Here is a 16752-nt window from a genome sequence, read left to right as displayed (position 1 = left end):
GTTGATCCCAAGGCCCCTTTTTTCGCCCCAAAATGTTACCTAGTTCAAACTTTCCCCTTCTAAAGTCGGTTACTCAAATACCCAAAGGGGACAAAAATGGTCGTTGTAGGGGCTAAAAGGGAGCGCTAAAACAGGGCCATTTTTATGTAAATACTGTTCGGGACCAAAATATGGGCCTAAAAACAGAACGTCGCTAAACAGGGGGCGTAAAACATCTTTACTGTAGTTTTAAAATTTTTGTCTTTAAAAAATAAAGTTCCCCTTTTCCAAAGGGAAATTTTTTTTTTCCTCGGGGAAATTTTTTCATCCCTTTTTCCTTAGATGCTATGTGATGGTACGAAAATCATAATCGGACCTTTATTTAGAAATTTTGGAAACAAACATATCTAATAGGGGAAAATAATAAATTACTTTGGTTTTGATATTTGTAATAATTTGTGATTCTAAAATTTACGCTTGATTAATCATAATAATATATTTAATGACTAATATAATCAGTTAAAGCTTTAGCTTGAAATATGATTAGGGCCTACACATTAGGTAACACATGAACATTAGGGCCTTACAGATATGCATAGCAAATTAGCAATTAGCTCTAAGTTTGGCCTTGACCTTAAAACTGGATCATGTATGAAGCAATACATTTAATAATGGTGAATCTTTCTATAAAGTATCATAAAAATTCTTCTATGCATGAAGAAGATATGCTCTAGAAAAAATCAAGATATTTCATCATTTTTAGTGACCTTGACTTTGCATAAATTGATCTCATATACAAGTGCAATGGTGGTAGTCATGATGATGACAATTTGTGTTACAATCCCTCAATAAAGACAAAAATGGTCCCTATACACATCTATATGCACCTAGGAGATATGCTCCAGAAATAATCCAGATATTTCATCATTTTTAGTGACCTTGACCTTGCCTAAATTGACCTAAAATACAAGTGCAATGGCGGTAATTACGATAATGACCAATTGAGTTACAATCATTCAATAAATGATGACTAAATGGTCCATTTACACATCTTCATTTTTTTATCTGAACTTTGACCCCTATGTGTGACCTTGACTTTAGCTGTGGGGACCTGAATTTAGCGCCTGACACACTGCCTTACATTAAGTAAGGGTGAGCATCTGAGTTAAGCAAAATTTAAATCCCATAATGCATTTAGAAATTTTGCTCAAGATAAGCATTTTACAAATGACCTCTATAAGTGACTTTGACCTTTGACCTACAGACCTGTTTCATTGCAGTCCCTTAGCTTCTCATAGAAGTGAACATTTCTATTAAAGTTTCATAAAAATCCTTGAGACGTGTAGGAGATAGGTTCAAGACAAAATCCAGATATTTCATCATCTTAAGTAACCTTGACCTTGCATATATTGACCTAAATTACAAGTGTCACAGATGTAGCCATGATAATGACCATTTGTGTTACAATTCCTCAATAAATGATGGCTCAATGGTCCCTACAGACATTTTCATATTTTTATTTGAACTTGAATTTTTATTTGAAATTTAGCCGATGGGACCTGAATTTTGTGCCTCACAATGATGAACATTTTGTGGGAAGTAAAATAGAATTGAAATCCCTTCATACATCTAGAAGTTTTGCTCCAGACAAGCATTTTTCAATGACCTGTACATGTGACCTTGACCTTTGACCTGGAGACCTTGTTCATGCCCGCGACACAGCTTTTCATAATGATGAAAACATTTCTAAAATCCCTCAATGCCTGTAGAAGATCTGCTCTAGACAAAAAAGACACAGAGTATCTAATGGATTCTATTTGGATTTAGAAAATGAAAAAGGGGCAAGATGGAAAATAATATTATGGAATTTTTGGATTGGCAAAAGGAAAATGAGGCTAAATTGATAAAATTTAATCTTATTAATATTTATACTAAGAAATAACATGCTCCAATCATGGGAATTTCATTTGTTTCATTTTATAAGGTGTCAATGAAAACACTATTTAATAGTTATATTGCATCATATAAGTACACTATATGATTCCATAATTGAATTTTATTATAAATTTCATACATATGGGTCCATATGATATAATACTAACTCTATGATAAAATGCTTATTAGAGTTAATCAAATCTTTAAACAGATGAATTTTCCTTTCTTTTAAAACTCTGAATATATAAATCATACTGGTTTCCTTGCAGACAGGCTCTAGCAGACACTTTATCATTTTCGTCCAGTACACTATATTTTGACCGATAAAGTATAGGGCTGGGGCAAGTATCCAAGTACTTGGATAATCACAAATGAAAAATGAAAAATCGATTACGAATATTTGTCAGTCTAGAGATCATGGATCGCGATCTTATTTTTTGTGTCGCCTCTACGGAGTAGTGGCGACATATAGGGATCACTTCTCCGTCGTCTGTCTGTCCGTCTGTCTGTCTGTCCGTCCGTCCGTCCGTCACAAAACTTGTCCGGACTACTCCTCATAAACTACTGGTGCAATTTCATCCAAACTTTACCGGAATGATCAGTATCAAGTCTAGTTGTGCATATTGTCAGCATTTTCTGGTTCAATGATTTTTGTCAGAGTTATGGCCCTTAATAATTTTTAATTTTAAAGTTTGTCCGGACTACTTCTCTTATACCACTAATGCAATTTCAATGAAACTTTACAGGATTGATCTGTAGCTCAAGTCCTTGCGCATATTGCAGGGGTTTTCCGGTTGAATGATTTTTGGCCGAGTTATGGCCCTTTGATAAAAAGATTTCTTTTTCTGTGTGTTGCCAGATACACATAAGCTTGTCCGGACTACTCCTCATAAACTACTGGTGCAATTTCATCCAAACTTTACAGGAATGATCAGTACCAAGTCTAGTTGTGCATATTGTCAGCATTTTCCAGTTCAATGATTTTTGTCAGAGTTATGGCCCTTAATAATTTTTAATTTTAAAGTTTGTCCGGACTACTTCTCTTATACCACTAATGCAATTTCAATGAAACTTTACAGGATTGATATGTAGCTCAAGTCCTTGCCCATATTGCACGGGTTTTCCGGTTGAATGATTTTTGGCCGAGTTATGGCCCTTTGATAAAAAGGTGGGTTTTTTTGTGTGTTGCCAGATACGCAAAAGCTTGTCCAGACTACTCCGCATAAACTACTGGTGCAATTTCATCCAAACTTTACAGGAATGATCAGTACCAAGTCTAGTTGTGCATATTGTCAGCATTTTCCAGTTCAATGATTTTTGTCAGAGTTATGGCCCTTTAATAATTTTTATTTTTAAAGTTTGTCCGGACTACTTCTCTTATACCACTAATGCAATTTCAATGAAACTTTACAGGATTGATATGTAGCTCAAGTCCTTGCCCATATTGCACGGGTTTTCCGGTTGAATGATTTTTGGCCGAGTTATGGCCCTTTGATAAAAAGGTGGGTTTTTTTGTGTGTTGCCAGATACGCAAAAGCTTGTCCGGACTACTCCGCATAAACTACTTGTGCAATTTTATCCAAACTTTACTGGAATGATCAGTACCAAGTCTAGTTGTGCACTGTCTGTCTGTCTGTCCGTCTGTCACAAAATTTGTCCCAACATGAAATTGGCCATCATTAGGCGACACATGTGATTACTGATCGCTCTTGTTTCTCATACAATTGCTGTTTCTCACACTAAAATTTTACTAGCATCATATGAATTAATTTTCTACCTTTATTAATATAACAAATTCTTTACTCTTTTAATTTGCATAAACAAAATTTTAGCAAGTTAAAATGACAGTTAGTGATGACTAACAAACTTTTTATGCTCCCCGAAAAATTTTGGGGGAGCATATAGTCGTCGGGTTGTCCATCCGTCAGTCCGTACGTACGTACGTACGTCCCGAATTCGTGTCCGGCCCATAACTTTGTTATTTGAAGTCGGATTTTAAAATTATTTCACAGAAATGATCACCATATTGAGACGACGTGTCGCGCGCAATATTTAGGTCGCTACCTTGAAGGTCAAGGTCACAGCATGACCTTGCAGCAAAATCGTGTCCGGTCCATAACTTCATTATTTGAAGTTGGATTTTAAAAATATTTCACAAAAATGATCACCATATTGAGACGACGTGTCGCGCGCAACATTTGGATCGCTTCCTTGAAGGTCAAGGTCACAGCATGACCTTGCAGCAAAATCGTGTCCGGTCCATAACTTTGTTGTTTGAAGTCGGATTTAAAAAATATTTCGCAGAAATGATCACCATATTAAAACGATGTGTCGCGTGCAACATGTGGGTCGCTTCCTTGAAGGTCAAGGTCACAGCATGACCTTGCAGCAAAATCATGTCCGGCCCATAACTTCCCTATTTGAAGTTAGATTTAAAAAGTATTTCACAGAAATGATCATCATATTAAGATGATGTGTCATGCACAACATTTCAGTTGCTACCTTGAAGGTCAAGGTCACAGCATGACCTTGCAGCAAATTTGTGTCCGGCCCATAACTTCCTTATTTGAAGTCAGATTTTTAAACTATTTCACAGAAATGATCACCATATTAAAATGGCGTGTCATGCGCAACATTTGGCTCGCTACCTTGAAGGTCAAGGTCACAGCATGACCTTGAAGCAAAATTGTGTCCGGCACATAACTTCATTATTTGAAGTCGGATTTTACAACTATTTCACAGAAATGATCACCACAATGAGACATTGTGTCGCGAGCAACATTTGGGTCTCTACCTTGAAGGTCAAGGGCACGGTATGACCTTGCAGCAAAATCGTGTCCGGCCCATAACTTTGTTACTGGAAGTCGGATTTAACAACTATTTCACAGAGATGATCACCATATTGAATCGACTTGTCGCATGCAATATTTAGGTCACTACGTTGAAGGTCAAGGTCACAGCATGACCTTGCAGCAAAATAATGTCAGGCGCATAACTTTGTTATTTGAAATCCGATTTTACAACTATTTCACAAAAATGATCACCATATTTAGACAATGTGTCGTGTACAATATTTGGGTTGTTTTAACACTTTGAACTTTGTCTATGACATAACTCTGACACAACAAGAGGTATACCTTCCTGTGTCCAAAACCTATTCGGGGAGCATCACCCGGTTCAACCGGCTCTTGTTTAACTAATGTGATTAATGAACCATATACATGTTCATCATCGACGGACAAATAATTTTAAACACCAAGTATATAACATGTTTTTTTTACCAAATCACCATTCTACCAAATGTGCCTTGCACCATTCATAAAATTCAAGTGGTCTGACGGACCAGTGGCTTGTAAAAGGTGGTTCATGCCAAAAGCCGGTCAGGTCTCGGATAAAATTCCAAGTTTTAGCCCTTAAATTTCTTTTATGTACCCTAAAATTCCTAATTTTAGCCCTAAAATTTCTTAATTATTGTCCTTAAATTTGTCCTAATTTTTTGTCAGAAGGTGCTGGACAGTTTAATGAACTCATTTACCTTCTGATTTAGTAAAACAGACTTCTCTTACATCTAAGTTAAGAAATAATTTAACCCAAATACTATGCTTGAATTAAATGTTATTAACCTTTGCCAACAGTATAGAGTCAGGCCAGCCTGAAAGTCCAAGTTAAGCTCGAACAGTCTCTATACTAGTGGTACTATTTGGTAGCTAATATATGTATTTTATTATTAAAGTCCCTTTAAATTCTAATAAATTTATTGTTTTATAATAATCCATTTTACAAATTTATCAGATCAAGGGATAAGGGGTTCCAGTTTTATATTACTTAAGATAAGCAGTCAACAATATATATGTAGGCTGACTGTATTAATAATGATAGTAAAGCTATGTTTTAATAACTAGTAGTTGCTTAGAGATCCAAGAGATAAATGCTCAGTTAATATAAATCAAACGATTGTCTTAAATAACAAATATTTCAGATGTAAATGAATGTAATTATGTGCCATCAAGCTGTCCAGTAGACAAACAATGTACAAATACAGTTGGGTCGTTCATCTGTCATATAAAATGTCGTAGAGGTTACAGACCTTCAGATAATGGACAGGATTGTATAGGTAAGAAGTTACCTTCATAACTCATACACTTTTTTCTCAGTGTTGCTTTACTTCTTTCATGTTTGAGATCTCAACTTAACTTATACCAACAAGTATGCCAGTTAACAAGACAAGCTTTGAACAGTTGGTCTAGAAATAACTAAGTCATACAAGCAGTAACATCACATATTTCCAGGACTACCCAGGGAATCAGGTAGCTTCCTGCATGGCAATGATTTATGTCCTGGTAAAAATAAAAATCTGAAATTATCTCCTTTGCAGCTAGAAATAATAAATATTTTTCTATGCAATGTTATTTTATATAAAATATTAAATTATTCTAGAATGCAGATAACCTAGTAATATGGCATGTATGACTTAATGTCTTTTTCATTTGAAACAGATGAAACATTACGTATCAAGTATGACTTTCTGAAACTTTAAGACTGGCCTGAGTTAATGATATCTGTTGCCGAGGTTCACTGATTGTGGCATACATGGTGTCAGGGAAAACCTCACTGCTATAATGAGTGTCCTGCATTGAAACACTCATGCTGGTAGGATACTGGTTTATGAGTTCATGTATCAACATCAGCCAGTATGTCATAGTGACATATCTGAATACATTAGTTTTCAGTGCTTTGATAATTTATTGAAAAATAATCTTTTTTTGCAATGGATGCCCTGTCTGTCTTCAAGATGTTTTTAAATGAAACTGTGCAGTAATGAACTTACCTGTAGATCACTTTAAAGGAAGGCTGTGTTTGTTATTACATTATAAACTGAAAGGATTTTTGTGTTGCCTCTAAGGAGTAGTGGCGACATATAGGGATCACTTCTCAATCGTCTGTCTGTCTGTCCGTCTGTCCGTCACAAAACTTGTCCGGACTACTTCATAAACTACTGGTGCAATTTCATCCAAACTTTACAGGAATGATCATTACCAAGTCTAGTTGTGCATATTGTCAGCATTTTCTGGTTCAATGATTTTTGTCAGAGTTATGGCCCTTTAATTAATTTTATTTTTAAAGTTTGTCCGGACTACTTCTCTTATACCACTAATGCAATTTCAATGAAACTTTACAGGATTGATCTGTAGCTCAAGTCCTTGCGCATATTGCAGGGGTTTTCCGGTTGAATGATTTTTGGCCGCGTTATGGCCCTTTGATAAAAAGGTGTTTTTTTTCTGTGTGTTGCGAGATACACAAAAGCTTGTCTGGACTACTCCTCATAAACTACTGGTGCAATTTTATCCAAACTTTATAGGAATGATCAGTACCAAGTATAGTTGTGCACTGTCCGTCTGTCACAAAACTTGTCCCAACATGAAATTGGCCATCATGAGGCGACAGGTGTGATCATTGATCGCTCTTGTTGTATTTAAAACATTACATTTTAGAGTCAGATAACAGTTTGTAATTATGTTTAGATATAGATGAATGTGAGGAGACACCAGGTGTATGTAATCAGATCTGTGAGAACAGGAATGGTGGTTACAGGTGTAGATGTATGCCTGGATATAGGCGTATCTCTAGAGGAGTTTGTGTTGGTAAGATATCCTGATATCTCTACATGTTTTACCCCTCACCCTGCTGTATATTTGTAATGAACTTGTCCTTCTTTGAATTTGGGCTGTGATGCCATATTACATTTAGATTATATACAGGATATTGAATGATGATAAGTTTAATACTGAATTTATTGAACAAGTTTAATAAAAATAAATTATGCGAGCCTCTGGCAAGCATAATACTATTTTATTTAACAAGTTCAATAAATTTTGTATAAGCTTACATGAATTTAATATTCTATTTATCACATACAAAAAATAAAGAACATTAGAAGTGAAAGAGAACCATTTTTCATTGATGCGCTTTTAGTATAACACAAATATTAAGCGCATCCTAATGCTATGTTTATATAGTTACAAATGTAATGAAAATGATGTCATGTCAAAATATATGCACGGCCGTGCAATACCATTTTTACGGAGTCGTATAGGCGTCACAGTATGTGATAAACATATTTATTAAAGCTTGAAACTTAAGTTCTTGCAACTTATATTAAACGTTTTCTGGAACTAACAGGTGTCATTGAAGAAACGTTGTGGTGACCCCAGTAGGACCCAAACACATTAACCCTAGCTTGAGAGGCAGACACATAAACCACTAGGCCACCGCTCCCATATTAAGTTTAAAGGGATAACAGTATTAAAATAAAAAATGAAATAGCAGCAAACAGTAAGAGTGTGATGATGTATAGGCTGGTATGGTCCACAATGTTTGAAGTTTTTCATTTGTTAAAAATTGCAATTGAATTACTTCCAAGAATATGAGGTCTGTGAGTGTTCGTACAGTCTTAAAAAGTGCTGATATTTCAATACCTTTCTTAATAATTACTTGAATAATTATAGTCTTCAATGTTTTATCATTTTGACTGTTTTTAGTTATCATTGGTAACCAGTGTTCTATATGCAACAAAACATGCTTGAAAAATGAGGGGGGGGGGGGGATTTTTTCGAAAAAAGCTTGAATTTTTACATTGAATGTCTGTATGACCCCTGTAGGTGATGATTGGCTTATTTGAGAGGTCATAAAAAGTTGACCTCCTATTGATGTTGGTCAGATCCTAAAACAGTAGATTTATTTTGGAGATAATTTGATTTTAATCAGATTTGATAATGTAGAAGTTATGTTTCAGATATTGATGAGTGTGAATTAACTACTCCGCCGTGTGAACAGGTGTGTGCCAATGCTGCTGGTAGCTATCTGTGCAGCTGTAGACAGGGGTACCAGCTTGTATCTAGAGGAAGATGTAGAGGTGAGTAATTCTGAAAAGAATATCTTATAACTTATATATAATCTTTCAACAAAATAAAGGGAGGGCTCAATGATATGAAATATTAAAGACTGCCAGTGTTTTAGGCCAATGCCTTAAAGGTTCATTATGCCTCAGAAATGCTATTATTTTTATTTCTCAAAAACCTTTTTTTAGGTAAATTGTTAATTTTTTATAAAAAAAAAATACCCATTTGCCATGTACATAAACTATTTTTGGCTGATTTTGTTATGTTGGCAGTTGGTATAATTATAGTGAATTAGTATCTTATATGGAAGTCAAAATACTATGTTTACATTTTTCTACCTTTATGACGTATTACTCCATGTTCAGTCCTTCTTCTTCACTTGTTAAACATGTAACATGCTCTTAATTTATTATCAAGACATTATAAAACACATGCTTGGCATTTTAAAAGAATTAAAAAAATATGGATTTCTGAGGAATAATGTGGCTTTAAAATTATTTTTTTCTGATCATATTTTCAGACATTGATGAATGTAGTACAGGTGTAGTGTCTTGTAGTGCAGGTCAGAGATGTGTTAACTCTGCTGGAAGTTATGAATGTATCACAGTCTGTCCTAAAGGTTCAACTTTACATCAAGGAATATGTATAGGTAAATTCACTAAATTGCTAAAAAAACAGTAAGGAATAAAATTGGTGTAAAGTCTCACAAATTACTGCAAAAGAACAATGCAAATAAATCTTGGGATAAACCCTAAGGTTTCATCCAGGGGTGTTTAGTAATTTTATTCAATATCTGTAGTATGATATGGCATATGCACACATGTGAACTCTCCCACTTTTAGCATTTGTCTTACACTTTCTGCTGCCATATTTATAAAAATAAATCTTAAAATAAGAGGTATTTTCACAAATTAAAGAAACCCTCTTTTTGATGTCAGAACTCCCTCCTTTATTGCAAATTCTAAAATATCCCTCTTTTTGAAGAAAAATCTCCCACTTGATCATTGAAAAAAGTTCACATGTATGCATATGCACTCCTTGATGGATGGATTTCTGTATCTCACAGATGTATAAGTATAGTTAAAACGAAAGGATGATGCATACAATGTCATACTAGTATATAAATCAAGATGTTGTATACAAAAGTTTATGACCACTTTAGATATATAACCTGTGAACCTGGCATATAATCCTGGCCATAACCATGTTAATTATTGTATACTATGTTGCCATTATTTCAGATGTTAATGAATGCACAACTGGTAAACATAGATGTTACCACAACCAGAGATGTGTCAACAGCAATCCTGGTTATAGATGTATATGTCCACGAGGTTACAGATCAGCCGGGCCTGGTACACCATGTCTAGGTAATTTCTTATTATAATTCACATGTCAAAATGTAACACTGTCCTTGTGTTAGTTACATTTAATAATGTTATGATTCAATCATCATTCATCAATTATGTATCCAACAAACAAAAAAAAGTCATCTTCAATATAAAATTAAGCACTTTATGAATGTAATATAATTTAAATTTACATTACAATTTCAATTTTTAAAATGTTTTTTTAAAACTTTAACTAATGAGCCATTTATCATAAATATATCAATTTAAGTTTAATTTTAAAAAAGTGGCTGTATTTTCAAGTAGTTATTGGGTCTGACTATTAATCTAAGGATTCCTAGCTGCTTTGGTTCAATTAAACCCCTTCAGGGGCAAGCCATTGTTTCTTTGAGAAAGAAACTGGTTGGTTGCAGGAATTGATTCAAGACTGTTTCACTATGCTTAAATCTTCCAGCACAAGTGAACTAAAAAAAATTAGTATAAACTAATTAAATCTCACATGTCCCTAGTGAGCTATCTTGATCACCTTAGTCTGTGGATATGTGATATTTCAATAATCTGTTCATCCGTCATCAACAAGGTTTGTTGGGCAAAAATCTTCTTTGATGCTTTTGGAATAAAACCTGTGTTTTGCCAGTCAAGTTTCAGTGAAACTTGTTAGTTTTGAAAGTTCTTAAATAAACACAGCTGCAGTATTTTTAAACTATATCCACAAATCTATAATTATTGTTGCAAACTTTTTGGGTAATTTTGCAAAATAAAAAAGATTATTATTCTGGAAAAATGGGGTGAGGAAATTATCTGAAAATTTGCACACAAGTTATTGGTCTAGATCTACATCAAATGGTACATTAATGTGAGAATAAATATTTCCAGTTCTGTTATGTCAAAAAAAAACACCTCGGTGGAGTCTTTGAATCTGCCACATTCTCATTTGAAAGGAAAAAATGTAAAAATGTACTGGATCTTACTTATCATATTAAGGCAAAATTTTAATATACACATGCATGCAGATATCTATATGTATCAAGATTGTACTGTGTCTCAGTGATGCATGTCATTTATTGTACAGTAGGATTATTCTCCTCTTAACTTTTCAAGATTTTTTCTCCCACTTATTTCCATCTACATAGGAGCGTCCATGGCCGAGTGGTTAAGGTCATTGACTTTAAACCACTTGCCGCTCAACACTGTGGGTTCGAATCCCGACAGGGACTATGAATTTTTTCATGTGTGGAAGCTATCCAGCTAGCTTACGGAACGTTGGTGGTTCTACTTGAGTGCCAGTTCGTGCCTGAAAAAATGCACAGAAGGGCTCCTGAGGTCTTCCTCCACTTGTAAAGTTGGAATGTTGCCATATGACCTATACTGTGTCGGTGTGACGTATAACCCAATCAAACAAAATTTCCATCTACATTATAACAAAGTAACATATTTTATGCAAGTTTTCTGCCAATTTTATGCCAGCTTCAAAGTCCTTGTTCTATATTCTGTTTTATTTTCTTTCTTTTTCCTTCCTTCTTTTCACTAATTATTATACCAACTTTCTGTGGAAATTGACATTTTCCTGTAGCAATGGTAATGTCTATGTGAGAGATTGCCAAGGATGACATTAAATTACATCACAAAAATTACATTTACACCACGAAGGTTAAATTTACATCACAAAGGTTAAATTTACATCACACGGGTGACATTTACATCACAATGGTGACATTTACATCACAATGGTTACCTTTACATCACAAGGGTTACATTTACATCACGTGGGTGATGTTTACATCACAAGGGTGATATTTTCATCTCAAGGGTGACTTTTACATTAATGTCAGGGACAGACTACTAAAGACATTCCTAAAATTGCAAACATATCGTATAATTGATAAAATACGTCAACCTCTTGCTAAAATAAAGCACTTAAACACACACTGGTACAAATCCTAACATTCAAACAATACACAAATACAATTGACATTTATATATAAAAATAGAGTCTTGAAAAAAGTATATACAAAAACAATTCACTAATAAAAGTCAATTTAAAAGCTTAAACATAAAATAATTTGTTATAATTTTAGATATAGATGAGTGTTCAGAAAATCCTTCTTTATGTTCATACAAGTGTGAGAATATATACGGAGGGTACGAGTGTATATGTGCTCCCGGACAAGTGAGGCTAGCTGACAGAAAATCATGCGCTGGTTAGCCTTTACTATTAATTCTTTATTTCAAACTATATTACTTAATATTCTGAGGAACCTGAATTTGTGTAATGGATTTGCCCTGCTTTGAATTTGGAACAGTCCATTCCAAGTTAAAGGGATTTCAATATTAAGACTTCAAACAGTACAGACCCTGGTCAGACTTCATAGAGGTGCAGGCTGACCTGGCTTTGTTCTGGTGGCAAATATTAGTTTTAACAGTCTGGTTAGGGATGATAGACACTTTAATATGCAGGACCTTAAATATTGTCATTAATTTCTAAATTTTATTCTTAAATTTGAATCTATCCAGATATGGCAAGAGTTCTTCCTATAAATCAATTACCATCAATTATAAAACATAAACCAAGTTATCTTTATTGAATACTTTTTTGATAAAAAATTGCTCAAAAAATAGGTTTATCATTGATATTGACTCAGTGATATAATTTAGTAACCTAGCAACAGAAACATATATAAGACAGGACAGTATACATGTTATGTTACAGGTCTAGAGTATCTTGAACCAGCTAAGATCATTGACACAAATACATTACAGTCATCTTACAACAGAAATAAACGTGAGACACAAGTTTGTCCTCTAGGCTGGCAATATAACATAACTAATGGAAATTGTATAGGTAAACAATATGTGTTATTTTATCTGTAATTACAACATATATCAAGATAATCAAGGCTTCATCACATGACCAAGGTTCTCTTTCTTATTTGTCTTGTCTTCCACATACTAACATACCCTTCCCCCATCTGTCTGTCTGTCTGTCGTCCTTCAGAATTGTTTCATAAATATCTGACTACTTTAGCTGTAAGCTAAATTGAAAAGTAAAAAGGTGATTTCTTTGTGAGTACATGTAGTATTTGGCTTTCTGTTCGATAGAAAAAGGATGACTTTTATTTTAAAGCATTTGCATGTTTTTCTAACTTACAATTGTATATTTTATATATAAGCTGTATCTATTTTTAGGCATTGATGAGTGTAAGGATGATAAATTATTTGAGCCACGTAATGACAAAACCAACATAATGTGTTTGCGACCAGCATGGATCCAGACCTGGATCTATGCTGGTCGCAAACACATTGTTGGTTTTGTCATGAATTGATGCAGCTCATTTCTATTTTTAGACATGGATGAGTGTAAGGATGATCTTATATATAAGTTATTTCTATTTTTACACATTGATGAGTGTAAGGATGATCTTATGTATAAGTTATTTCTATTTTTAGACATTGATGAGTGTAAGGATGATCCAGGCATATGTCAGCACAATTGTACCAACACTGTTGGCTCCTATACATGTACATGTCCACCAGGATACAGAGTGTCACGAGACCAGTCTACTTGCATAGGTACAGTCAGATATCTTACCAAAATTTTCTAAACTATGAGGACTCTTTTTTTTTAATCTGAAAGGCCTGTTGTATGTAGTGTTTACTGTAGGTTATGTAATTGTAAATGTTATTGGCAGTGTTCCAATAAATATATACCCAATGGGGCTGGAGGGTTGCCTTTAAGGGTTGAGGCATCAGAATTGCAGCCACCGTTTATCCCTAGATGATTGTAAATGTTTTTGAATAACTGGTACCTATGCATCTCTTAACTCCAGCATCTGAGGTGGTTTTGCTTTAATTTTGTAACTCCTGAGGTTAGCCAAAATCATCTATCCTGATCGGCAACATATGACCTAACAAAACACCAGTATACATCCAGACCTGCCTACATATCTTCAAGTATAGAACCAGAACTGTTTGTGGTTAAGAGTCCCACCAGGATCTTTCGATGTGAGGAAGCTGTTCAGTCAGCTCACAGAACATCTGTTGTTCTACTGAGGTGCCTGTTTGTGTTTAAAGTAATGGGGGGGGGGGGCACCCAAGGTATTCTCCTTCAGTAAAGCTGGATGGTATACATATGATCTTAACAGTATTGGTGCAGCATTTAACCAATCCAAAAATACATCCATAGAGTAAGACCTGCCTGCATATCCTTACAGTCTGTAAGAGAATTTTTTTTTAATTACATTTATTGATTGATTTTGTAGATATTGATGAGTGCATAGAGAATTACATTGACTGTGGAAAGGATAAAATGTGTTTTAACACACTAGGGGAGTTTACCTGCATTGAGACGCCATGTCCAGAAGGTTACCAACGTGACCCTGTCACAAAGTAAGTTAATTCTATGTTTTAATTGTGAATTTTTAGTTTTCCATCATGTTAGAGTTACAATCTATAGAAATATGTTTTCATTTAAACTATGAAACAAGAAAAGCATTCGTCATTTTAGTATTTACCTTTTTCATTTAAGAGAACAATTTTACTGCTTATTATGGTAAAAGAATTTTTTTTTAATGTTTTATATGTATTCTTCTAAAATTCTATCTTCATCTATTATTTTGTATGTACTTTGTCAGATTTAAAAGAGGCATGAAGCCTCATTGTTGTTCTACTGAATAATTTCTCATATGACTAAAGAAAATTAGTTTTTTTGCCCACACCATAGAATGTCCCTCTGTCAGTATGTCAGTAGACAGTCTAATGTGGGGGCACCTGTGTCCTACAGATACATATCTAGTTTTAAGTTACTGACTACTAATCCAACATGTCTACATGTCTATACATGTCAGTGATATAAATGCAACCAATGTAGATATGTGTAATGATTTTGCCAATTTGACAAGAATAAATGCAACCAATGTAGATATGTGTAATGATTTTGACAATTTGACAAGAATAAATGCAACCAATGTAGATATGTGAAATGATTTTGCCAATTTGACTTAAATTTTCTAAAGGTTTTGATACTGAATTTATAGTTGATATTTTACTTTACAGTAACTGTGTACTTGAGTGTATAGATGCCGAGGTTGCCTGCCCTGAAGGTGCAAGATATGCTGATGTGATCGAGTTCCGGACACTAGCGCTACCTAGTGGCGTTCTGACCGAACAACGTCTTATCAAATTGACAGCTTATAATCAGAATAACGAGATACTACATAACACGGAGTTTAAGATAATCGAGAACGATAAGACATTGGCGTTTTTTATTGAGCTAGAAAATGGTATAGGCATAGTGTACACCCAACAACCATTAGAAGATAGTCACAAGTATAAAATAATGGTTCGAGCTAAATCCTATGATAACACACAGGTGAACATTCAGTATCAAACCACGTTCCTTATACACATCGCAGTGTCCGCATACCCATATTAATTTTTTTTTCACATATTCTGTTTTGTATGTTTTGAAATGGTGTGTAAAAGATGGAGGGGGAGAACATCAAAAATGTCTATATGAACACGTTTTTAAGTCTTTACATTGATCATATTTTGATTGAACATATTTTTGGAAACATTCTTTATAATACAATTACCTTGCATGATTTTGATGTACTATATTGGTTTTTACATAACTTGATTTTACTTTGATTGACATGTACTATTTTTTCATAGTATGATTTGGGTAAAAAAGTGAGTAGCAGGCACTGGTTTGGTTGTTATTCTTTGTTCTGAAGAAATTGAAATTAGTTTTAATTTTAGGTGCTATTGACAAGATAGGTTGGTTACTTTTAGTTGTCATAGATTTAGAGATTTTTCCTGCTGTTGAATATTTGTGTTTCCTTTGATGCTATACTGCTATAGCTTGAAATTCAGTTGCCAGGGACCTATAATTTTACTGCCACCTGCTGAAAAGATAATTACTTTGTTTATACATGTAGTTAATTGAAAAATGCTTGTCTGTAGATCTTATGACTGGTGAAGCATAAAAGTACATTTCTGGATATTTAAGAATTTAAGCATATGTTGTATTTCATATTTCAGATATAATCACTATTTTCTTGGATAAATATTAAGTATTTCCTCTGTATAAAATTTATGATTTATATTGACTATTAAGCTTTTAAATACATACCTTAATTTTTTAACTAAAATCATTGACAGTAATATTAGGGATCAGACAAAAACACTTTCATTCCTTGCATACATTTGTGTATATAATTATTAATATCTTCATACTTTCTTTAAGCATAAGCATATTTCCGGTTATTTGGTCTCTCATGAAATCAACAATTTATATATTATAAATGATTTTAGTAACACTTTAGACATTGAACCCAGCAATGAATTTTTAATAGGATGATATTTATCATGGAATTAATGGATGCAACTCATTGACTGGAACAGTATAAATTAGCATGTATATCATCATTGCTTCTGTATTGTTTATACATTAAGATTATTTACACGCAAATGATGTAAGATACTGCAAGCATTACTCACTAATGGTTTCAAGTCAAATTGAAAAAGGAAATAAAAGACATACATTCACCAGAATGTTTGAATTCAAAGTTCTAATATTGATAATATAGATA

At 33.9% G+C, this 16752-nt stretch overlaps 1 protein-coding gene across 1 annotated transcript in view; it reads left to right on the top strand.

Annotated features, from left to right (window-relative positions):
• LOC132713437 (hemicentin-1-like) overlaps positions 1 to 16399 on the top strand; it is a 92597-nt gene extending 76198 nt beyond the window's left edge. The window contains exons 55-62 of the mRNA XM_060696039.1: positions 5894 to 6028; positions 7437 to 7556; positions 8708 to 8827; positions 9334 to 9462; positions 10055 to 10183; positions 13610 to 13732; positions 14422 to 14548; positions 15215 to 16399. Coding sequence (XP_060552022.1) covers positions 5894 to 6028; positions 7437 to 7556; positions 8708 to 8827; positions 9334 to 9462; positions 10055 to 10183; positions 13610 to 13732; positions 14422 to 14548; positions 15215 to 15593 — 1262 coding nt within the window. The 3' untranslated portion in view covers positions 15594 to 16399. The remainder of the gene's footprint in view (positions 1 to 5893; positions 6029 to 7436; positions 7557 to 8707; positions 8828 to 9333; positions 9463 to 10054; positions 10184 to 13609; positions 13733 to 14421; positions 14549 to 15214) is intronic.
• The last annotated feature ends 353 nt before the right edge of the window (positions 16400 to 16752 follow it).

This window comes from Ruditapes philippinarum, unplaced genomic scaffold, assembly GCF_026571515.1.
Source record: "Ruditapes philippinarum isolate M1 unplaced genomic scaffold, ASM2657151v2 ctg332_1_1_1_1, whole genome shotgun sequence".
In the NCBI taxonomy this organism is placed as follows: Eukaryota; Metazoa; Mollusca; class Bivalvia; order Venerida; family Veneridae; genus Ruditapes; species Ruditapes philippinarum.
The sequence above is the reverse complement of the archived record's forward strand: the minus strand, read 5'-3'. Positions and strand labels throughout refer to the sequence as shown.